The 24,795-nt window shown below is 41.3% G+C and overlaps 2 protein-coding genes across 4 annotated transcripts in view; one reads left to right on the forward strand and one right to left on the reverse strand.

The window, feature by feature from the left end:
- On the reverse strand, positions 1-11,564 carry CAPZA1 (capping actin protein of muscle Z-line subunit alpha 1). Its single transcript, XM_086862066.1, has 10 exons — positions 11,396-11,564; positions 7,234-7,297; positions 6,933-6,984; positions 6,053-6,116; positions 4,545-4,751; positions 4,088-4,167; positions 3,585-3,663; positions 3,021-3,092; positions 2,378-2,440; positions 1-1,811 (listed from the first exon to the last, which is right to left on the reverse strand). Exons 1-10 carry the CDS (start codon positions 11,432-11,434, stop codon positions 1,671-1,673), a joined length of 861 nt encoding a protein of 286 aa, XP_086718192.1. The 5' UTR covers positions 11,435-11,564; the 3' UTR covers positions 1-1,670.
- ST7L (suppression of tumorigenicity 7 like) overlaps positions 11,548-24,795 on the forward strand; it is a 22,645-nt gene continuing 9,397 nt past the window's right edge. Inside the window, exons 1-11 of one of the 3 annotated variants that reach the window (XM_086862064.1) lie at positions 11,548-12,199; positions 13,522-13,604; positions 14,545-14,704; positions 15,216-15,270; positions 15,793-15,908; positions 17,783-17,861; positions 18,604-18,758; positions 18,881-18,978; positions 19,385-19,499; positions 21,224-21,296; positions 22,003-22,105. In XM_086862064.1, the coding sequence (XP_086718190.1) occupies positions 11,941-12,199; positions 13,522-13,604; positions 14,545-14,704; positions 15,216-15,270; positions 15,793-15,908; positions 17,783-17,861; positions 18,604-18,758; positions 18,881-18,978; positions 19,385-19,499; positions 21,224-21,296; positions 22,003-22,105 (1,296 nt within the window). In that variant the 5' untranslated portion in view covers positions 11,548-11,940. Of the gene's footprint in view, positions 12,228-13,521; positions 13,605-14,544; positions 14,705-15,215; positions 15,271-15,792; positions 15,909-17,782; positions 17,862-18,603; positions 18,759-18,880; positions 18,979-19,384; positions 19,500-21,223; positions 21,297-22,002; positions 22,106-24,795 lie in introns of all 3 variants that reach the window. The other 2 variants (XM_023942239.2, XM_086862065.1) reach the window with 2 other exon arrangements.

Genomic DNA, 24,795 nt, shown 5'->3' on the forward strand with positions numbered 1-24,795 from the left:
TGGCTTTAAACAAACACTGCTGTATTTGCACTAGACTAGTTGATACAGATGCCTGAGGGATGAACTGTCAGTCTCAGCAGCAAATACAAATACATTTTATTTAGATAAAACTCACAAAGCATAAACACTTATTTTGTGGTGTTGCTGTGCAAAACCTGAAGTGTAATGCGCAGGCAACCCCACCCCTCTCTTCCCAAGCCTTTTTTCCTTTGTGTATTTAAAAACAAGAACACACGAGTCAGTTTAAAAACCAGAACCTGCAAGGCGCCCAGTGATAACCAAGTGCAAACAAAGCAGAGAGTTCCCCAAAGGAGGTTCACTTTCTAGTGAATCCACGTTCCAAGATCTGAGAAAGGCATATGGGTATCTCTTCATCCTGCCCTTCAGAGAAACTGTTATGACTGCTATTTTGATATTACAGGGGCAAAATAGTAAAGCAGAACAAGCATGTAGAAGAGATTCATCCAAAATCCCCTCTAAGCATGACAAGAAACTGTTGCCCTGAAAATTAAGCCTTCTTAAAAGTCCTTGTTTTCATAGTTTTAATTACTTTCCCATGAAAATCCTGTAAACATAAGTTGTTTATCACATTCCTTCTAAGAAACGTCTTTTGATGGACGTTTCCCATGACCAGTGTGCTTGGGAAGGTGATAACTTAATTATCCAATCCCTGGTCATTGTTGAGAATATATAAATGCTGGAGTCAGAGAATAAAGTCATGGGTTTTTGTTCTGACACTGAGAGTGGTCATGTGAATCATTTTGTGTCCTTTAGCGACAACTGTCCACAACTGAGACAAATGGAAAGGATTTTTTCTTTCACTTTGGTGCAAGTTTATTTATTTTGTACACTATTCATCCATACACCTGTGATACAAATCTATGAGCCTGCCACAAAGCATTAAAGCACAACATACCTACTATTCTGTAGACATTTGCATTTTTAATCACCATCCAGCCCTTGTGGATCAGCAGTGACTCATCTTGTAGTTCTGTGAAAATGCAGATGTCTGGTAACCGTACGTACACGAGGGAGGGGAGAACAAAGATGTTCACTTTTAGGGAACATGGCTCAAACCTTCAGATTAAAAAAAAAAAGTTACATCCCTGGAAGAGCTAGGTCAGTAGGGAATTCTGTAAAGGATCCTGTAAACTCATTTTCTACATTTCTCATTTCCTTAGATTCTAAAATCTAACCCTGCAGGCATCTGCTTTGTGGAGGTTGGGAATAAGGATACACAAGGACTCACTGTCTTACACTTACTGTGTCTTGCAGCGCCGTGAGCTCTTGGCAGGTTTGACAAACTTACTGGATACCTGGAGTGCTGGATACAGGTGAAGGGAACGCTCTGCACCTTCTCCTGGGGTAATAATAGGGCTTTTCCAGCTAGGAAGTTTTCCAGCCAGTGACTGAAAACAGCTGTACTTCTGAGCCATGAATGGCTGAATTTAAATGACCTATTAAATGCAGCTACAACAGGAAGTTTATGTGGCAGGAAACACAAAACACAAAGACAACTATTTGTTCCATGGTTCCCTCTCAGGCTAGAAAACCTGTTAACTTTGAAAGCCCTAAAAAAATGCTGCTCTGGTTTAGAAACCATCTACTTGGCATAGGACCACATTTGTTTTTTTGCACACGAATGTTTCATACACCTCCTTGTTTCTGCATTAAGCATTCTGCATTTCTTTGCCAATCTTGTAGCTGAGGATTTTGTTCCAGTCAATCTTGGTGCGGGTGACGGGGAGCTGCCGGCGTAAGGCTTTGAAAGTGGTGTCTGACATAGTCTGGTAGTTTTCACTGATTGCTGTCTGCAAGGGCAAGCAGGTTTGGTTAGGGCACTCATAAAACACTATGAGAAAGCTCAACTCTGTGTTAAAGCCACAAACTCCTTTCTATAAGGTGTAAGGCACACTATTACCTAAATTAATAATGCAGTCATCAGTGTGTGTGCAAGTCAAAGGCTTTCTATTCACTTCTCCTGTATTGCAGCAGCATCCCCTTACGTCTTTCACTGATTTATCTCTTTCCAATCTCCTTGCACACAGGCTGGGACAATGTAAAAGCAGTTGCACAAATTTCCTCCTCAGTATTTTTAACTGTCACAGAGGAAAATACATCTATACTCTAGGTATCATTTGTAACCCTTACGAAAAAACATACAGCAAGACTGATAGTTACTTAAAACACAGCTTTGTAACTTTACAGCTTTATAACTATATTGTTTAAACAAATACTACTGCCCTTTTCTTAGTAATTCTTACAGTCAATACCATTCAGCCAGGAACACAAACAGAGGTCAGTTTTCCATGTTTTCATTAACTGCAAATGAAGACTGATATGATTCTGTGGTTTATTTAACTACCACTGATCTTACCTGGTACTCATTTTCTGCATTTTCTATGATCTTAATAAACTCCTTAGCAGTTTGGACATCACTCTGCAAAGGAGGAAAAAAAACCAACAAAAAGTTTGTATGTTTAAGAGCAACTTACATAAGCTACACAGTAGATTTCTCCTCAAATGATAGGCTGAGTACAGATAAAGTGGGTAACATCATCAGTTTGTGCCTCATGGTTGTAGCTCGGCTCCTTTCACTTACTACATACTGGGTAGGGCTTGTGCTCCAAACTGGAACAGGGCTGCACCCTAGTGAGCAAAAAGGAAGTGGACCTTCATGGTAAAATGAGTCACTTTGCAGATGTTCCTCCCTGTACCATACCAGAGGGTTTCTTAATTTCCCTTCGTGTATGTCTCTTACTGTTCCTTTCCCTTGCACAGAGATAGAAAAGCATATTCTGTCCTCTTCAACCCAGACTTCCAAGAGAAGCTTTCTAGTAGAGACTTTCCAATAAGATTGAATTTTATGCAATTGTGAATCTGGACTCTGAACACCACATTGACCGTGCACCCTAAAATTACTTTAAAGTCAAGAGAATGCAGTCATAGCAGTGCATGTTTCATGAGCTGTTTAAGGAATAAAACCACTGCTTATCTTAAAGATCTTCTAGCATACTTACTGACACCTGTACAGAGTCCTGAATGTCTTTGTGGCTAACCAGCTGGACGTTGCCATCTTCATAGTAATGGACCTGGACAATAAGACAGAATGCAGGTTTTATCACAACCACTCACTCCAGAATTCCTGAGCCCAAAAATGCTACTAAAACGGCACAACAGAGCTTCATGCCAGTCTTCTCTGCTTACATGGAGACTAAAAATAGGCTGAATTTTCTAAAAGGTTTCATTGTCAGGACTGTTCAAGATTATGTTAATCAGTAAACACCTAGAGCTAAGAGCAATTATAGAAGACTCAAGGTAGAGGTTTTAGCCCTATAAAGTGAAGCAAAGAGGAGGCCTATAGGGTAATGCTACATGATAAACCACAGGCCAGATGTGATTCCTGAAATACTAGGATAATCAATAGAATCAATAATGAATTTCTTGAATTCGTTAGTTTAATAACATCCTGACTTGAGAAGGACATCTCTGCTGCATTTCAGCATCTCATTCTGAGCCAAATGCATTTGTGTAAGAGATGCACAATGCAGCTTCTCCTGTTACTGCCAGGAAAAAGAACTCACCTGGATTTTGAGCACTGCAGCCACTTGAGCTGTGGGTGGTGTGATGGTAAACTTCCATTCTGATCTCCAACGCCCATTCCTAAAAGCAATCAAAGCATGAAAAACTATTTCCAAAAAGCTCTAACAGCAAAAAGATCCAAATTAACGAGCAAGTTGTTTCAGATGTTGTCTTATCACCAATACCATATAGGATTTAGTGCTTTAGATGGCATGGAGTTAAATTTCTGCAGCCCAGCTGAATAGAATGCAGCTTTAGTACAAAGAAGCTCCAGAGATGGAAAGTAGAATCTACCCAGCTCTGCTACTGCCTTTTCCTTTGGATAGGTCACAGGAAGAGTTTTGCTAAGTGCCAAGGGGGCTGCAAGGAAAACAGACTACGAAACAAAAAGAACTTCTTGGGAAGCCCAAAACTCCCTGTCCTTCAGACAGTGTCAGAGCTAGATGATGGTTGGTTTGAGGAACCAGGCAAAGGAAGAAAACACACTAAGTTGAAATAGTCTTACCAGAAGTTTTTGGGCTGAAACTGGTGGCTCTCAATACAGGCAATAATTGTCTGCTGTCCATCTATAGATTTACCATAAACCTGTATTTAGAAAAAGAGTTAAAAAGGCCCAAGAGCTAAGGAAAGCCATTCTTAATCTCTGTTCCTGGCACCAGGGTGCAGGCTGCTGTGGTGGGAACATGCACCAAGAGTTACATTGTCCATCACCTCCCTGGAAGCCATTTTATTACTGGTAGGTGGGAAGGTGCTTGGCAGTCATGCCTATGAAAAAGGTTTAATTCATCTTTACCTCTGTGTCATACCAAGATAGCTGCACCCTCTTTGGAACATGTCATTCCAAAGTTAGCCAAAATGCTAGTGAGGATGGAGAATTCCAACAGCTCTGCCCAGCAGAGTCCACTCTAGGACTGAGTGACTCAGAGCAATACAGTTTCAGGGTAACAAGATGGATACTCAACAGTGCAGAAGCCATTGGGGTAATGATCTTTGACGTAGGCTCTCAGTGCACTGTCACAGGCATCTCTCCACTGTTTTAAAGCCGATTCTGTGTCCTCGGGCTGGGGATCACTTGCTTCTTTCCTTAAGTGATCAAACTTAAAAGAAAGCTTGTTTCTTGGGTCTAAAAATCTGCCATTGCCCAGATCACCATGTTCGGTGATTAAGACCTGCAAAAGAAATTGAAATGATGATACATTTAGGCTACCATAGATGTGTTGTTTTGCAATTTCCCTACTTGCATATCAGTGTTACAATAGGTTCCTTCATGGAACTATAAGCTCACATAAAGAAAATCAAGTATTTTCAGTAATAATTTAAATTAGTTGTTGTGTGGCTAAAGGTAAGTCTGCTCTCCACAGTCTGCACTTAGACTTCTGTCCCAGAAAAAGCTGAACTATAATAATCTATTTATATTTGGCTTAAAATTGGGTATCCTTACAATAGAAGCAGGTTGCTTTGCCTTCAAAATTATTTTAGCTGTTTTCCTTGTTCCTTTCTAAAGGAAACAGAGACTTCTGCTCTGGAATCTACCATTTATTGCCATGTTCCATGTTGCAATAGCACTACTGCTGTGCAAGAAAGGTACATAGATGTGACTACTTCTAAAATACACCAACTAAAGCAGACAGCAAAGCAGCATTGCACATTCCCTTCTTTTTTCTTTTTCACTTTAATTCTCTGTCTTCCCAAATATTGACTTTATTGGGGTGTGTTTATTCTTTTTCAGGTTGTACTGTAACTTTCTTATCAAATCTATTTCTGTGAACAGTCCTCTTAATATATGCCTCCCATAAACATATCTGGGACACCAGAAAAGCTGGGTCAGAGCTTGGCTCAGAGAACAGAACAGATGGTTGTGCAGTTTTCTGGCTTCTCTATGACTTGCTGTTTACTCTTAAAAAGAAATTTTAAAACACCCTGAAATAACTTGTTTTGCTGGCATAGACTGGTTACCACTAGGTATAATCACTACACCAAATCAATGATTTGGTACAAACAAAGATACAGTTTGTTTTTTAGGGTAGCTGGGGTGGATTAAAATTGCAGAAAATAAACCAAACAAACTATGAAGAATCTACTATCAATTGTCAGTAGGAACTGTAAGCAAGTAGCAACATGAGGATGTGTACGTGAGCTTTAAATAGACAGTAATCTTTAATCATTCATACACTTAAGTAAAATTCCAGTGACTTCAGCATGGAGCTTTAAGGAACTATGAATTTGATTTACTAAGTAGTACGACACAGAACTTAGAGAATATTTTGTTTATGCTTCATTCTTATAGAAGAAAGTTTGTCAAGGTAATGATGTGTGGGGGAAGGAGAAGGGGTGGTACCTTGTGAGCAGAATGAGTGAGTCAGCTGATGGTGATGTTGACTTGTGAGCCAACATCCTGACAAAACAGCATTTTTATTGCTTTTTCCCAGTGCAGTAATACAAACCTCAAGTGTACAAAGTTTGTTCTCACCTGATCATCGTACCCTTCTATCTTCACCGGAGTGAACTGATCCATGTTGTACTGTGCAAACGCGCTGTTGAGGATCAAAAGAACATGCACTTCAGCTATACATGCACACTTATTTTGACTCAAGTTCACTGTGTGATCATATTACAGCAAGCATCAACTTAATTGGGCAAATAATACACACTGTTAAAGGATTTTCCAGTACCTTTTACTGTAGATAGCTATAAACCCCAGGTCTAAAAGCAGGTTTGTTCAGTGATGACCAGGAAAATACAGAGTTCAAAAGTAGAGCAGCAGGTAGCCTGGGGAAATGTGAGCAAGCCAAGGCAAAAGAGCAACACCCCAGCTACAATTTAGACAGCAGCAAGGTAAACAAATGAATAGAAGAATATTCACAACAATTTTCTTATGTAAAGACTTGCTGAGTGACACATCACCTAGCTTGAAATAGATCTTAGCATCAAAAAGCTTGCATGTGTAATCTTTAAGTACCTTCTGATGAAGCTGAAGTAAACAACAAATTTTGAAAACTTTTTCTTGAGGGCAGTTGTTTTTCTAAATTCAGCCTATGGATTAATCAATATTTCAGGCTTACTTTATTAATCAGATGGTTCAACATGATCACAAATTTCTGCTGCTGCAGAGTTAAACTGTTTGGCAGAGTGCCTTCCTGTCAGTTTTATAGAGCACAAATTCCATTTTAGGGCTTTTAAAAGGAATTGTCCACACCTTTCATTATATATTTTGTTAGGTGGGGTAAGAAATTATAGAAGATTGCTCTGAATACAGCAAATGGTTTTCTTTGTCACAGAATGATGGGTATAAAGAAAACAGAAGTATCTCTGAAGGTAATTTGACTTGTGTTTGAAATCTTAGTACTTACTGTGCTGCTCCTTCCCTGAGAAGATTGTCATTGTTAAGCAATAACCGGACATCTGGAGAAGAAAGGGTTCAGGTGTGTTACTGGATTTTTTGATCAAATGTTTCTCTTTGTGCACTATATTTTCAATTGCAAACATTAAAATGATTAAATAATTTCATTAAGCAGAAGTAGTCCAGAAGAACTGCATGCTTTCCCTAGCCACTTAATTTTAAAAGGAATATGGTGTGACACAGCCTTAGATTTTTATAATAGATAAAACATGAAGAAAACATCACAGATAATTTTTTCCTTAATTGCTTACCATTGAATACTTCATTGAACTCTCCAGGGGGTGCATGAGTGATGAATTTTGCAGCTATACGCACCTACCACGAAGAAGAAAAGTAATTAAAGACAAAAGATAATTTACTGAGTTCATACATATTGAAACAATTCACCAATAAAACCAGTACTGAAGTGATAGTAAGTGGCAGATTTAGGGAGAGATCTAGGCATGCATTGTCAAGATAGAAATAGTCTCGTAAGACTGCTCAAAGCAAGGCTGGGCAGGGCTTGGAGCACCCAAGGGACAGTGGAAGTTGTCCTTGCCCATGGCACGGGGTGGAACTGGATGATCTTCAAGGTCCCTTCCAACGCAAACCATTCTGGGATTCTATGAAGCCATGTGGAACTGTGATGATGAAGGCATCAATAACTGAAAAGGCTAACTTTCAATATCTAGAAACTCTGAATTTGGGAAAAAAAAAACTTCATCTCTTCTAAAAATGTAATAAAACTGCAACATGTTCTGAAATCTAATATACATGTCTTGGACTGTTAGAATATAGGTGGTCCAGGTATTGATTCTATTTGAATTAGTAAGAGTTTATGGTTTTCATTATCAATTTTTTTATGGATTTTACAGGTCCAAAGGGAATAGAAAGATCTTGGAAGAAATGAAAGAGGAAATGTCACAAAATTAGACCTCTCCCTTAGAATAATAAAAGTGTCCCATTTCCTCTGATAAGCCCAGCTGACTAAGCAGACCAATGAGCCTCTCTGGTCTAACATGACATTTATTGAAAGTGACTGCAGAGTTGCTCATTACAACACTGATTATTTTCTACTTTTCATTTTGAGCAGCAAAACAAAGAATTGTATATATATATATACACAACTGCTTCACCTGAGTTATCATCAGAGCTGGAAATAACTCACTTTCCTCAACAGTCTTCCCTGTTCTAATTAGAAACTGTTTGTATTGTTTGTCACATAATTATTTAAAGCAAGCCACGAAAGGAAGTAAACACTTTTCCAAACTAAATGTAATTGCTTTATTCCAAAAGGATCAAGTAAAAAGTCTGCCTTAACTGGATTGAGCTTCAGTTAAAAAATAGACTGTGTTCCAAATCAGCAATGCTTTCAAAAAATAGATATACATTCTTTGTGCCTAAAGTAATTAAGCAATATGAAGAAAACATTAAAAAGACAGTATCTTGTGTAATTGATATAGCACAGGACAGAACCATTTTCTCTTAATCTTCTGGTTTTAGGTTGGTAAGTAACAGCAATTCTAAAAATGGAGATCTTAGATTGTTTGAAAAATGTCACTATTTAAAGAGCTGTAATTAGGACAGATTGCTGCCACAATATTGCCAAATTTCACTGTCAGAAATTTGTGCAGTGATGAAGAGAGCCTGGCAGTAGTTTAGAGAGACCCTGCTGCTCTATATCCTCGAGTGGACTTTGCTCAGAGACTGCCCCAAAAGGCTGAAAGATTTCTGACAGGACACCACATGCTTTTCTGAGCAAGTACAACTGTAAGCACAGTACAGAGTATCACTGTGCTAAAGCTCTCTCAAGTATCTACCACTAATGCCAGAATGCCTCACAGTGGGAGGACAGCACTGGAACACATCCTGCAAATTAACTCCCCAGATGAACAGATTCTCTTTTATAAGGTGCTTCAACATATGGCAAAAAAAGGGCTCTAAAAAGCTATAAAATTTAATATCTTATAAATTAATGCAATGATGCTGTGGCTGCAGAACATGAAACCCTCACAAAAGGGGTCACTGTTTTAGTAGGCTGAATTTTAGATCAATGGATTCTAATAAGGAAATCCTTATGGGAAAAAGAAGCAAACAGAAAAAAAACCCTAAAGTGTTATGTGAGAGATTTTTAGTCTTCCACAAATTCTCTCACTTGGAAGGATGAACAAAATTAAATCAACACGGAAGGGCCTCTGCACTTCAATCAAATGTTATTATAAACACAGTTCTGAACAAAGCAAAGGCTGCAAGTGGGAAGTGTTCACTTGGATAATTATACCTTGCCTTGCTGCTCACAGACCCATAAAATACAAAGCATTACAGTCAAACTATTGAAATCAGGAGTGCAGGAAACAGGGAGTGTTTAATTTGAAATGTCAAGCACTTGAATGGTTGTTGGTTTCTCAGAGTTGTCAGGATGCTCCTCTGCAGAAACATCAAAATAGGACTTTCTGCAACCTGCCCCATTTCCTGGCCCACGGGGCCATTTCAGATGCCATTTCAGCTCTGAAACTTCAACTTCCTGCTTCTAAAATGGGGAAAGTGTCTGAGGGGAAGAGAAGCTGTGCAGCCATTAGTTTAAACTGGCAAAACAGCAGCAGAATGAACTTGAGCAAACCAGGGAGATTTCAGAGGAACTTAATCACAGAATCCCAGACTGGGTGGGTTGGAAAGGACCTTAAAGCCCATCCAGTGCCACCCCCTGCCATGGACAGGGACACCTTCCACTGTCCCAGGCTGCTCCAAGCCCTCTCCAGCCTGGCCTTGGACATTTCCAGGGATCCAGGGGCAGCCCCAGTTTCTCTGGGCACCTGTGCCAGAGCCTGCCCACCCTCACAAGGAAGAATTCCTTCCCAAAATCCCATCTAATCCTGCCCTCTGGCAGTGGGAAGCCATTCCCCTTTGTCCTGTCACTCCAGGTCCTTGTCCCAAGTCCCTCCCCAGATCTCATGGAGCCCCTTTAGGTACTGGAAAGGGCTCTGAGCTCTCCCTGGAGCCTTCTCTTCTCCAGGTGAACATCTCCAGCTCTCCCAGCCTGTCTGAGAAATGAATCTCTTACCTAAAATAAATCCACAGAGAATAAAGGAGTGAAGCTTGGAGGATGGAATGAATTAATTTTGTTGCCCAAGTGATGTTTTTGGGTCTTTTGCTTTAAAGTACTCATAAACTCAATATATAAAGTTCTAGACTCATCTGAAAAGTCACAAAATGGATACTACAGCAAATCTTTGCTGTAATGTTTCTCTTTCAGATCCTCCCTTAAGATTATCCTTCTCTGCCTGTGTGAGGCTTGAAGTCGGTTGAAACTGAACGTTCTAAAGGCCATATCAATTCTGCTTGGGAATACTTATTCCAAAAAACATCACCTAAAATACTGACTAATGGATGAACTGCACCTCTAAAGCTCTGCTTGTTTCACAAATGATGTCGCTGAAATGAAGCTGAAATTGCAGTTTAAGGGAAAAATGAAAGCAACTTGTATAATCCTTGAAGATCCATGATCCTGAACAACTCCTCCAGAACATTAAGAAACAAAGCAAACACTAAGTGTAACACTTCTATGATGTAAGGAAGAGTACCAGTGTATTTTTAAATTACTGTGTGTAAACAACAGTGTACTACCTGGCAGATAACTTGCTGCCTGTAACTTTCCCACATTCTGTCAGAAGAGGAACAAAGTGCTCATTACCCTTTCCTAAAATAATTATGGCTCTATCTGCTCCTTTCCATCCAGTATGATTTGTAGAATCTACATCAAACCTCCTGTCAGCAGCTGGGGTGAGCAGAAAATGCTCATGCAGAGCAACATGCAGAGGGTGTTTAGGAAGTGAAGAGCTTGCAAAGCACCTTATAGACATGCTGTTTACTTTCCTGATTTGGGAAAAGCAGCACAGAAAATAAATTTTCACGACATCATTTTGGTTGGGAAAGACCTTCAAGATCACCAAGTGATCAAGCTGTGACTGACCCCCACCCTGTCAACAACACCAGAGCACTGGGTGCCACTGGATCCAGTTCTTCCTTGGCCATGACCAGGGATGGAATTCCAGCACCAGCCACCCTCCCAATGTCTAATTGGCCTCTCTGTTAAGAAACCCCTCCTGATCTCCAAGCTAAACTTCCCCTGGTTTAGGTTGAGACTATGTCCATTTTCAAGCACAACGACTGGCCGAGACACTTCAGCTGCACCGAGGCAATGAGGAAATCGGAAGGCAGTGAGGAAATCGGAAGGCAAAGTGCTGCGCTGGTAAGGAACGGCCGGTCCTTCAGTCGGACGGCGGCGGCCCGGTGGTCTCGGGGACCCGCCCGCCCCGAGGCACCCGCAGGCCGGCACACCGGCACCAGGGAGTTTGCCCGCCAGTCCCCACCCACGCCTTCCCGGGGGCAGCGGCGCAGGCCCACAGCGGAGGGGCGGCCACCCCCTTCCTTTACCTTCTCCTCATCCGACACTCGCTCCTCCAGGTCCGCCATCTTGGCAGCTGTGTGCCCGGCCCCGCGCAGCGCATGCCGGGAGCGCCGGGCGGCGGGCGGCCTGTGCTGCTGGCGCCATCTTAGCTGCGGGCAGACGCCGCGCGGCCGCCATCATAGAAACTGGTGAGTTCTCGCGGTACCGGCTGACAAAGCCGCCGCCTCCCAGAGCCGTCGGGGCTCCCGGTCATCGTGTGGGATATGTTCGGGCGGAGCAGCGGTGATGGACTCGACGAACAGGCTGCCTACGCTCGAGGAGCCTCGCCTTGGTCGTCCCGGCCCTGTCCCGGCGTTCCCCCGTGGGCTGAGACGGTCGGGATCTGTAGACCGGAAACGCGGCTGCCGCCATCTTAGCTGCGGGTAGACGCTGTGCTGCCACCATCATAGCAACGGGCAGGTTGTTCGCTAGCGGGAACACGGCGGTGGCCGACCTGCCGCGTCCCAGAGCCTCCGGGAACGCCGGCTACGGTGTGGGGAACGATCGGTCCCCGCTTCACGCTGGAGTAGTGATGATGGGGTCGGTGAACAGGCTGCCCGCGCTGGCGGAGCCCCGCCCCGGTGCTTGTCCCGCCCCTGTCCCGGCGTGCCCTGTGGGCCGTGATGGCGGAGGGCAGCGGTGGCAGCGGGCGGGGGCCGCCGTGCCCTGGGGCGGCCTCGGCGTTCCGGCGTTGGGAGCAGCTGCGGCGGCGGGCTGCGACGCCCTGGGCCCGCGGGCTCCTGGCCGTGGTCGCCGGGCTCGGGCTCCTGTACGCGGTGCTGCGGGTGCCGGTGCGGCTCCGGGACGGCCTGGCGGCCGGTGAGGGCAGCAGGGGCGGATGGCGCGCTGGGTGGACCCTTCATGTGGAGTCGGGCGTGCGGGCAGGGCCGGCTCGGCTCGGACCGGTCCCCCCGAGCATCCTGGGCTGTATCGGGAGGAGTGCATCCAGCGGGACCGGGGCAGGGATTGTTCCTCTGTGCTTGGTGCTGGCGAGCGGCTCCGCAGGTGCTGTGGCCGAGTCCGGGACCTTCCATTCAGGAGGGACGTTGAGAGACTGGAGTGTGTCCAGGGCAGGAAATGGATCTGTGGAAGGTCTGGAGCCCCAGGAGCAGCTGAGGGAGCTGGGAAAGGGGCTCAGCCTGCAGAAAAGGAGGCTCAGGTGGACCCTTCTCGCTCTTTACAACACCCTGACAGGAAGGGACAGCCAGGGGGGATTAGGCTCTGCTCCCAGGGAACAGGGACAGGATAAGATAAAGTGACCTCCACCTGTGTCAGGGAAAGTTCAGGTCGGACATCAGGAGGAATTTCTTCATGAGAAGGGTGTCAGACATTAGAATGGGCTGCCCAGAGAAGTGGTGGAGTCCCCACCCCTCGTGGTACCCAGGGAACAGCTGGCTCTCAGTGCTCTGGTCTTGTTGACGAGGGTTTTCCAAACGAATGATTATTCCGATTCTGTGAGTCTGTCCCTGCGGTGCCTACGGGCTGGTCGTGCATCCCAGCTTCACTCGGTGACACACTGAGCTCATTGTCACCTAACTCCAGGGTTAGGGACACGGCTGAGGACTGGGCAGCTGAAAGCAACCAAGGCACTGCTATGTGCTCCCTCCTGGAGCTTTCCCCCTCTGTCAGCTGCAGCCCTGCCCTGGCCCTTTCCAGCTGCTGCCAGGTGACAAGGCTGATGTGCAGTTTGACTCCAAACCACGGTCAGAGCACCACTAGGTAATTGCATTCCCTGCTTTGTGGTCTTGAAATCAGGATGGAGAGGTCTGTGGAAAATGTATGTTAACACAAACAGGATGATTTTGTCTTAAAGTGAAGTAATACATTAAATTGGCTTGTTGTGGTCTACCAGCCACATGGGTGAAACCATAAAGACACTTTGTCTAGAAATGTACAGCGATTTTTTTTTTTTTTGGCTGGATATAAAAATTGTCTCGGGTATATACAAACAAAATAATAAGTGGTGAGGATTCCCATACCAGTGTAGCATTATAAAGCTACTAGGGCTATAGTATACTATGTATTTGCATGTTGTTGGGCATTTTTTAATAGACAAGCTATTTTTGTTTTTCAGTTCTACTTATTAAGTCTTTGGTTTTGTTTCTCTTAACAGTGACTGTGTTCTTAAGCACTTTGACTCCAAAATTCTACTTTGCCCTTACAGTAACTTCATCTTTTATATCTGGACTGATATTTGTAAGTAGTCCATTTCTTTTTTTCAAACAACTTTAGCATGTCCCAGATGACTTTATGAGGGGTAAAGGGAATGAATATCAGACTCTAGAGGGTGCCTTTGTGCTGGGAAGGAACTTCTCTGATGTATCATTGCTTCCTTTTTGCTGTGTGTGTACTGTATATTTGGACTGATGAGTCTGAGAAAATAACTTGTGCAGAGTGCCAGAATGGTTTAGCTCCACTGACACAGCTTCAGCTGCTCCTCTGTCACTGGTCACCAGAGAGAAGAGTGCAGTACCTGATCCAGGCACAGGATCCAAATTGGTCCAGGGCTGACAGTTTGGTGTAGTCCTTGAGGGCTTATGATATGCAGGTATTTTTAATTGCTTCAGGAAGAGATGGTAATATTTTTGGCCCAAAATTTCTGCTAAGTGACTGTCATTGCTGTTAACTTAGCCATATCTCTTTGTTAGCCTCTCTCTTTCTGGTAAGAATTTCTGTTTAATGGGCCATTTTATCCTTTATTCTTCTAGATTATTTTTGTGAAATGAAAGAACTACACCGGTGTTAAATACTACAAATTTGGTACTACAGGTAGTGCTACAGCTTGAAGTATCCTCTCCAGTAAAAGAGGATATCATGTTTTTTTGCCTCTGTTTCCAGTTTTCCTATACAAGCACTTCTAAAAGGGTTTATGAGTTACCCTAATGACCTGAGGAAGGGAGGAACATAACATTTGACTAAAATTTTGATGTTTTTTTCCCAATCTCTTTCATGTTCTGAGCGATCCTGCACGACAAGACAGGCCAAACCAGGTCATTAGTGTTACTCTATATGGAGATAAGTTCCATCCCTGATCATTTGCAAGGGGATGTACTCTCTGTGAACACTCTTCATCCCTCGTGTTTGCTGGGAGGGTGTCATCTAAGGAAATTCCTGGTGCTTTTTTCTCCTGTGACAGGTGTTTGAGTGGTGGCACTTCCGAAAATATGGCACATCTTTCATTGAGCAGGTTTCTGTGAGCCATTTGAGGCCCCTCATTGGGGGTGCAGAGAACAGCCCCCCAGCCCCAGCAGCTTTCTCAGCGGGGGAGAATGAGACCAGCAGGCAGAACATGCCAGGTGATTCCTGATGTGTCCCGGGAGCTTTCCTTAAGCTTCGAGGTGGCTTTTAATGGCTTTGGCTGTGCATTAGTGCTTGTAAAAACTGGACAAAATCTACATCTTAGAGTGTTTTGTCAGTATTAATAAAAATATACTAAATAATAATGTTTTTTTACTGTAAACCATTCATTGTTAAAAATATGATTTAGAAAATGTTATACATATAGCTAAAACTGTTTCAGTAACATTAGTTATTTACTGTTCTAAATATGTGCAAGGTAAATATTGCATGAGTGTACATGCATTGCTTAATCTTCCCTCCCTGTGCTTTTGTACCCCAGCAATTTTGGAGAGCAAAAATGGAATATTATATTTATGGAATAGCAGAAGTTTATGAAGATGATGATTGCATAATAATAAAATTAAAGCAGTTTTTCAAAGAACAACTGTTTTTGCATTACTGCATTTTAACATCAAGATAATATTTCCCGTGCTTTTAATTTAAAAATACTTTTTTTTTATTTCTCAGAGTGCAAAGTGTGGCGAAATCCTCTCAATCTTTTCAGAGGGGCAGAGTATAGCAGGTATTAATTATCTTGCTTTCCACTGCTTATTTTTAAATTTAATCGGGGGCATGCACATGAGTTCCTCACTGAGCTTGCACTGGTAATGTCAGGAGACAGCTGCAGACCTGCAAGATTATAGGGGTGATTGATACCAATTCTGTGTTTAAAAGGCACCAAGCCAAGCCTTGGCAGTTTCAGTGTTAAGAACAAAAGTATTACTGTAGCATTTTTTTTTTAGAGTAATGTAGGAAAAAATCTTTTTTCAGAGGTTGAGACAGTGATTCTCAATCTAAATTCTCTTTTATTAAGCTATATTTTAAGTCTCCTAGTGTTACTTCATGGGAAAAGCTGCTTTCTAGGAAGCCAGTTCCCAAATTGTTTACAGCTTTACAGATTTCTGAACAATAGTACTTGAAACTTCGTGTTAGTAGGTTTAGTCTTTTATTACAGATTTGCTGCACTAGGCACATCAGCTATCCCTGTGGTATCAGCATTGCTAATTACTAGGAATGCCTCTCACTGAGATTTCTGCTGTTTTAGGTACATGTGGGTGACTGGGAAGGAGCCTCTTACTTACTATGACATGAATTTGTCTGCTCAAGATCATCAAACCTTCTTCACATGTGACACGGATGCCCTTCGGCCTTCAGACACAGGTAGTGATGTCTGTGTAAGGTGTGTAAGTGTTGGACAGTGTCAAGTGTGTGTTTTTAGTGAACTCCAAAGTAGTGCAAGTTACTGTGTCAAATATTTAGTATAGCATTTCTCAGGTTCTGAAGAGGTTTAATAGATGTAGAGGATCAGAGAGTAGATTGGGTTGGGAGGGGCCTTCAAGCTGATCCTGTTACACCCCCTGCCGTGGGCAAGGGCACCTTCCACTGGACCAGGCTGCTCCAAGCCCCCTCTAACGTGGCCTTGAAATTTAGTGTTTAGCGAAATTCAGTGGAAAGATGTTGTTTTATGCTGTGCACTCTCTACTACTTAAGTGCTGTCAGGGTCCTGACTTTTTAAAGATCTCACACATTTCAAATAATTAACACAATATTGCAAACCTGGATTATATTCTCAGCAGCCAAAATGTGGTCTTATTTAAACCTTAGTAATGTATGCAGTAATGAGTGCAGTCTCCAGATTTTTTTCCTTGTGCTCCACGTTTAGTGCAGAAAATGTTCTTTACCTGGTTATTGTCAGTGTGGGTGTGAATTATTGTCAATTTGTCACATTCCGGAGGTGTTCCTTGTCAGCTGGCTGTGACATGTTTGATATGAAAGATATGTTTTTATTTCACAAAAGGGAGTGAATTGTCTCGCTTGCTGAGCCAAGACTAATATTTTGTTTCCGAAAGAAAACTCAAATATTTTTCCACGTTATTCTTGCTTGACAGTAGGAGGTTTGGTTCCAAAAGAAACATGTATAGATTCTTCAGTTTTCTTATCATCCTTGAGATAGGCCAGATATAGAACTCCATGAACATAAGCTTTTGGAGTTCTTTCAGTACTGGTTTTTGGTGTGAAAGTTAATAATCCTGCATAGAAAATGGTAGCTCTGAGCGTGTTGTTTTCCTGGAAGGTGGTTTTCAGTTTGTGTTTTCCAGTTGTACTAAATGGAAGCATGGTGGAGAGGGGTTTATAGTCATTGCAGTGAAATAATTTTAAATTCAAGTTATAGTTCAAAGGACACTTCCAAATAGATTTCACCCTTTTTACTTGTTCCCTTGAACACTTTCTAGTAAGCTGATAAATGTATATCTTGAATTGGCTTTGCCACGTGATGCCACCCAAATCTGCTTTGTAAATTTAAAATGAAGTTGTTTATGATCTGACAGTTGTCTAAAACTAATAATGGAACAGAATCCCAGAACGCTTTGTGTTGGAAGGGCCCTTAAAGCTCATCCAGCTCCACCCCTTGCCTTGGGCAGGGACAGCTTCTGCTATCCCAGGCTGCTCCAAGCCCCATCCAACCTGGCCTTGGACACTGCCAGGGGCAGCTAGAGCTGCTCTGGCCAACTTTACGTACAAAACTCTACCTGTGTAGATACCACTGCAGGATACAACTTACTCCATTGCTGTTTTCTTTGAAGTTCTGTTTGAAAGCTAAAATTGAAGTTCTGTGCAGGTCTGTGCAAGAACCTGTGTTTAACAGTTGCTCCTGCCAAGCTTCCAGCAAATCTTGGGAAATGTTTCCAAAAATCTGTAGCAATTTAGAAATTGTACATCTGCCTGGTTATGTAAGCTGTTTCTGTGGTCCATGTAGGAGTTCTGAAATGGTCAGTGAGGAATCTTCCTCACTGTTGTTGGTTTTTTAAGCTAAGTTTGGGGCGTAATGAGCTGTTGCATGAATTTGATGCTTGTGGTAGGAACAGCCTGAAATTAAAACACTTGTTTGTTCTTCCTTATAACAATCATACAGCAAACAGGAATTTTCAGACTGGAAGGGAATGTTAACTACAGCTGGCTCCAAGCAGCCAGTGTTGTGTCCACTGGCTCCCAGGTCCATGTCCCTCACCAGCCTTTCCATGTTTTTGCTACAGTTATGCAGAAAGCGTGGCGAGAGAGGAACCCGCAGGCCCGGATTAAAGCAGCGTATCAAGCTCTAGAGTTGAACAATGAGTAAGTTTATAAGTTTAGTTGCTGTATTTCTAGTGTAAAGCATTAAGTAGAAGGATACTGAGCATACTATCAGTTTCTTCATCTAATAATTCACTTGTAGCAAAGTTCTAAATGCTTAAGGGGGACTCTTTGGACTGGGAATTGCACATGGGGTGTAAATTGCCCTGAAGTATTGAACTGTTCTACTAAAAACATCTTTTGTGCTGCTTTTTTCTTAAATTGTTGTATTAGTGGCAATAACAAATGAGGAATCTTATTCAGGTATAGGATGGTCTTAATTGAATATAATAATATTAAAATATTATAATAATAATGTGATTCAGAGATGGCATCGTGGTAGAACTGTATTTGGAATTCACAGATGCCACTCCTGTAAAGGATTTAAAACTACTCTGTAGCATAAACCGAAGAACTTCACCTGCAACTGTGATCTGCTTTCCTGACAATTATTGGCTATTTTTACAGTTTCAAGGAAAATATTTTAACTTGCTTTTACGATTTTTTCCTTTGCTTTTTGTCCAGATGAGAGGGGTATGTGTGTTTTTTTCTTTAAAATGGAAAAGGTTTCTTTTTTCCTGTCAATCCCCCTTTGAACTCAAATCAGTATTTTGGAATTTTAATATTGTCAATGCTTGCATCTTAAACATAAGTGAATCTTGCTCATTTCTAATACTTCTAATACTTATTAAATGTAGTAAACTCCCTCTCTCAAAATAACTAGTAGTTTTTTCTCTTATTTCAGTTGTGCTACTGCATATGTCCTCCTGGCTGAGGAAGAAGCAACAACTATTGTAGATGCTGAGAAATATTTCAAGCAGGCTCTGAAAGCAGGAGAAATTATTTACAGAAAATCTCAGAACTGCCATTCCCAGAGCCCACAGCATGAAGCACAGCTGAGTAAGGACTTTGAATCACATGAACTCTTGGGTTTGTGTGAGCAGAAGTGTAAAACTGAAGTTATAATGAGGAGAGGTAAGGATTGAAACTGGTAGAGTAATTTTTTTTGTATTTGTAATCAGGAAGAGACACCAATGTATTGGTGTATGTGAAGAGGAGACTAGCTATGTGTGCCAGGAAACTTGGAAGAATACGAGAAGCAGTAAAAATGATGAGAGATGTAAGTAAAAGTGAAAAACCCTGAGTTAACCATTGTTTTCAGTCACACTGTCCTAATTGATGGTTTTAAAGTTCATTTCTTGGCATCAAAATTAATCTAATTGAATTATTTTCCCATGAGATTTGCACATCATGATTGGACGGGGCTTTGAGTAACCTGGTCTAGTAGGAGGTGTCCCTGCCCTTCTGCTGTGGCAGGAGTGAGATGAACTTTGATTGTTTCCAACCCATTGTGTGATTTTATGAAATGATGCAGTTCTTTTCATGCTGTTTCCATGCCAGTTTCTTATACTCTGAGACAACAGAACATTAAAAAAATCCTAGATTAGTTTACTGATTTCTATTAAGTATTTCAGTGATTCAGCTGCAATTCTATATGTAATTTATTTCTCTTTATTGATTTGCAGTTGATGAAAGAGTTTCCACTTCTCAGTATGCTGAATATCCATGAAAACCTGTTAGAGGCCCTTCTGGAGTTACAGGCTTATGCAGATGTCCAGGCAGTTTTAGCCAAGTATGATGGTAAGTGATAGCTGTTGGAAAATGTGTGTGTTTTTGAATAAAAGTGAGGTGGGCAAGGGATGTGTGTCCACAAGCAGGAGTCTTACCCATGACCTCAGCAAGGTGAGCAGATTCCCTTCTGCAGTAACGAATAGGTGCTTGCAGAGTGCAGGTCAAATTCTCCTTTTGACTGCTGAAGTCAAATTTAGGCAAATTAAATTGCATATGAATTACTTTCTATGTTTTTAAGTTACTTCTAATCTGTAAAGAAATCCTTTCTTCAATTCAAGGATTATATTAATTAATCTCTTCTACATCCCTGGATATGCCTAAATTCATCAGCCTTTTTCAGCCAGCACATAGGCCTGTAAGGAATTGATGTAAATAAGCTGGAAAAGGTGGTTTTCCTTTTGTTTTTTTATATCTTCCAGGCTTGGTGCTTCTGTTAATACTGAGGTTGCTTGTCAGAGATTAGCAGTGTGCAAACATGCTGCTGCCAGAGATCAGTGCTGTGCATCAAGTGATGTAGTTTGCTTTCACTTTGTCTCAATTAGTAGGTTGCAGGTATTGTGTAAGTTTAAATAAAGGTTAATAAAATAAATACTTATTTTTTATTGCCTTCAGCTTTGCCACCTGGACAGTGCCCACTTCATGAGTGTACGAAGGGCTGCTGTCAAAGCAGGGCCTTAAATCACCTTTGGAATGGAGGGACATAGCAGTATTTTATGGCAGTTATTCTCAGAAGTTGTTGAGTTATCTTATGTCAATTCTTTATTGCCTCAGGGAATCAAAGGTATGATATTTTTGCCCAAATCCTGTGCCACTTGTACATGGCCAACCTAGCACCCTGCTCCCATTCCTTGATCCTCTTCTGGGTGGATTCTTTTTGATTTGTGAAAACCATTTGCAGTTTGCCCAGTGCTTCTTTCTGTTAACACCAGGAATTGTGGCACTGATTTTTTTTTTTCTGAGCATCTGGAAAAATGAGTACAAGCTTCAAACTCCCTGCAGCACCCCTGTGTTTTGCTTGACACAACAGCCAGACTTGTAGTAAGTGATGGACAGGCCCAGGACGGGATTTACAAAAAAAGCAAGAGCCATCTGACTATACACAACGTGTTACTTGGGAATTACACCCCAGACTTTGTCTGCTTTTAAAGTAAACTTGCACTGTGGAGTGCTAACCTTCTAATCTGTAATTGTCAGCTCAGACTTGGCTTCAGATGTTCTACAAAGCTACAGCTAATAGAATTTTTCCCCGTGGGACTGCAGAAGAGTGGAAATTGCATTTTTGTTAGAATTCATCTACCTGTCTGTAATGTAATTTTTTGCGGTCAGCTTCTGGTCAGTCTCTCAGTATTGTATAAAACTGTGTTAATGTACACTTGCAAAATTAAGTAAAGATTAGAAGCTTACATTAAATCTTTGTGGGTTAATACAGAAAATACATTCTGTTCTTAAGTTTATTTATGTGCACATTTCTCTTTGGATTCAGTTTCAGCTTGTTGGTACATTTAGAAACAAAAAATGGCTCTATCACCTAAATACAACTTTGAGTTGTCAATCTGAGAATGAGTGGTGACTGTGCAGAGAAATTCAGAGTTTCTAATCACAGCTGAAATGTTCCAGATGTTACGTTCATTGTCTCCTATACCCAAGGAAAAATCTTTAACTCAAAGGATGTGGGTTTAAAATGTTTGTATTGCCTTAGAATCTTACGGCTTAATTATTTTATTTTATCACAGATATCAGTCTTCCCAAATCAGCAGCAATATGTTACACAGCTGCTCTGCTAAAAGCCAGAGCCGTTTCAGAAAGGTAAGAAAGGACATGTGTGAAAACAATGGTTTGTCACTAATCTTGGCTTCTGATGTAAAATATGAAGGAAAAAGGTCTAAATATTTTATGTTTTAAAATTGCTTCTAATCTGTAAAGAAATCTTTGCTTCGGTTAAAAGATTATTTTAACTTTTTAGTCTTTTTTTATATCCCTGGGTACGCCTAAATACGTAGTAGTTACATTTCTAAGAACAAGTTGAGTGTATTTATATACATACATATTTGTGTGTGCAGTAGAACACACTTTAAAACTACTTTTAAGCGTCCGTAGAGTTAGTACAGGTGAGGATGTTTTTCACAAGCACATGTATTGGCCAAGTGCTTTTGTATAAATTCTGTTTTCAGTGTTTTGCTTGGGATTTGTCTTTTGGAGTGGGTACAGGATATTTGTATTAGTTGATGCTGGCATTTCACTGTCGTCTGAGCCCAGCTCCACCTCCCAGCAGATGCTGATGCTGTAACAGGGAGCTGAAACAGGGCACTCACCTGCCATGATTGACATGAATTTCATATGGGCATGGATAACATGGTCAGCTTAACATGAACATTTGTCTCTTAGAAAGCTTTGTTTATCTTTCTTGATGAATCAGCCAATTTTTAATGAACTCCAAGTTTACAGTGCAAATAAGCACCTGGTTAGCGTTTATTATTTATTACTTTTGTTCAAGGTGGGTTTTTCCCTTTAGGTTCTCCCCAGAAACTGCCTCCAAGAGAGGGCTGAGTACAGCAGAAATTAATGCTGTGGAAGCAATTCACAGAGCTGTGGAATTTAACCCTCATGTTCCAAAGGTAAGAGTATTTTATTTCCTATTGGACCACTTGCAGTGTATTCTGAAAAATACCAGATAATAATATCATATTGTTATTGGAGCCTTTCTAGCTCCATATTTTCTTGAATTTGGTTATAACTCCAGCCGTGGAGTTGTTAAAAACTTTATTTTTTTTATATCATAAGTATTTTGTAGCCATATTTTTTTATATATAATAGCTGATATTCAAACAGGGTTTTTTGCACAAAAACTTAAACTTGGAATTTCCTAACTCGTTGGAAAATCCAGTAATGTATTACTGAGGGCCCTTTACTCTCAGTAAGGGTGGTCATTAATAAATATAAATGTAGATATTTAAAACCATAAAATAATCACAGAATGGTTTGTGTTGGAAGTGACCTTAAAGATATATCATTCCATCATCCTGCTTCCAAGTCCCTGAAGCAAAATTAAGTTCTCCAAGCAATAATCACTCTAGTATTCCAAACCCCTTTATTCTGCTGGGCTTTCCACCATAGCTCCATGGTTATTGAAAGATCTGCAGTCACTTATTTTCTTCATCCATGTATAAACAAGATTGAGTCTGTATCACCACAGGCTGTAATAGAGCATCTGGCATCAAAACACAGATTCCACAGAGCATTGGGTGAAAATAAAATTTTGCATTGCTTTTTACTGTACTAGTGATGCTTTCAGTATGAAACCTTGAAGCAGGAGGTTGGCTCAGTGCAGTCTAATCCTCTGCAAATGATGATGGAGTCCCAGTGGCTGCTGCTGGGGAGGCTGGAATGATCCGGCCACTCTGTTCTGTCTGCCTGTCCAATCCAATAGAATGTGCACTGAGGAAGCTAATTGCTGCTTCTTTGCATGACTGATCAAGAGCGTAGCAAGTTCATTTCAGACAGTCTCAGACAGATTTTTCTTTAGCCCCTGCCTTTAGGGGCAGAAGATTATAATGCATTATCATTATCTAAAAGTTCTTTTGTTTGGGTATCCTCCAGTTTCTGGAACCTCATATACCTTTTTAAAGAAGTTGGGAGATCGTTTCAAACAGGCTGTTGTTAAAATATGGTCTGTAGTTCTGCAGACAAATGCAGAAACTGATTCCACATTTCAGTAACTTGATTTTCTCTTTTAATTGTATATCTATCCATTCCTCATGGGTTTTTTATTACGATACTGCCTTGAGGTGCCAATTGGTTAGATGACAGAGCAGGATTTTACTGGTGCACACTATTTAGAACTCTGAAATGTTTATGATCAAGGCAAACAAGTGACTAAGGGCAGAGAAGTGAAGCAACTTGCCCAGTGGATCACAGAGGGAGAAGAAAATCTGATCTTTGAATTTCCACTCTGTTTTGTCCCATAGACTAAAAATGAGTACATAAAGCAGGAAATCCCTCTGTTCACACATCCGATGAAAGTGATTGTACATAACGTTTTGCATAAGGAAAATAAAATAAAGTTTGTTTCTCGTTGTTCTGCTTTTACAAGGCTGGGGGTTGTTTGGAAAGTTAGAACCAGCTGGAAAATAGTCCTCTTAAGCCATTTCAGATTAGAAATCTGTAACTGCATTTTGGTACTTTATAAAACAATCTTTTACAGTCATCTGAATATCTTAGAAATTTTTATTTCATATAAGGACTTCAAAACCTTCAGTTCAGCACTGAGATACCTTCAGTACTGACACCTTGCCGATTTCCAGACTGGAATTTTTCTGTTTATGTGGTAACATGGGCTCAGAGAGAGCCAAAGGCTGGAGCTGAGCATTGGTGTGTTGTGGCAATGCTTGCAGTGGGGCTTCACCACCACTGCTGGGTTTATATTCCCAGTTAGCATAATGGAAAAGTGGGCACTGTGGAGAGCATGAGGAGTTGGGTCAGGGGTCAGATATTTGAGACCATTTTCCCACAGCAGTGCTGTGTGAGTGATCCTTTACTGTGTAAAAAAAAAATTAAAAAAAAAAATGGAAGAGGATTAGAGGGGATTAGCAAGAATATTACCCTCCGGTTTGCAGGCCCAAGGCACTGAGAGAAGAACCTAGCCAGGCAGCAAATGTGCTTTATTTGGCTGGGGCACAACCCCTCCTACATTCCTTGAAGAGTCTGAATGGGAAAAGTTAAGTCCTCAAACTGGATTAGTAAATAATCTCATAGTTTGTGGCATCTGCTGAAATAAATCGGTGAGTTAGCTGCATTCTTACACTTCGGGGGACACTCCAAGGAATTGCCAGCTATGTTGATCAAAGATGTGGATTAACTTTGGCTGTTACTGAATGAGACACTATGGTAGGAGAGGACAGCTCACAGGTAAATACTAGAGCTGAAACTGTAATTCCATTCTTGTAAAAAGTAGTCATCTGTTTTTAAAAGCTACCTGACTTTTTTAATGTACCATGAGAAAAAGTGGTATATTAAAAAAAATTGCATGTTCTGTGTTGTAGAGAAATAGGAAATGATGAATCCTTGTGCTCTTTGACTATTCTGAGCATCAGATTTTCTGCTGATGGAGGGAAAGAGCTGAAATTGAAAAAATCTGAAATCAAAGATACTTAGTGGTTGCACAGTAAGACCACATTAGAAGAAGATTTTCCTGGATTTGGTTTATTATTGCTCTTTTGGTTAGCACACCGACACTTTCAGGTTTGCTGCTCATACTTCAGAGCTAACAAGTCCTCAGCCACCTACACGGAAACTTTCAGTGATGAAC

Source organism: Cyanistes caeruleus, chromosome 24 (genome assembly GCF_971803275.1).
Source record: "Cyanistes caeruleus chromosome 24, bCyaCae1.hap1.1, whole genome shotgun sequence".
Classification (NCBI taxonomy): Eukaryota; Metazoa; Chordata; class Aves; order Passeriformes; family Paridae; genus Cyanistes; species Cyanistes caeruleus.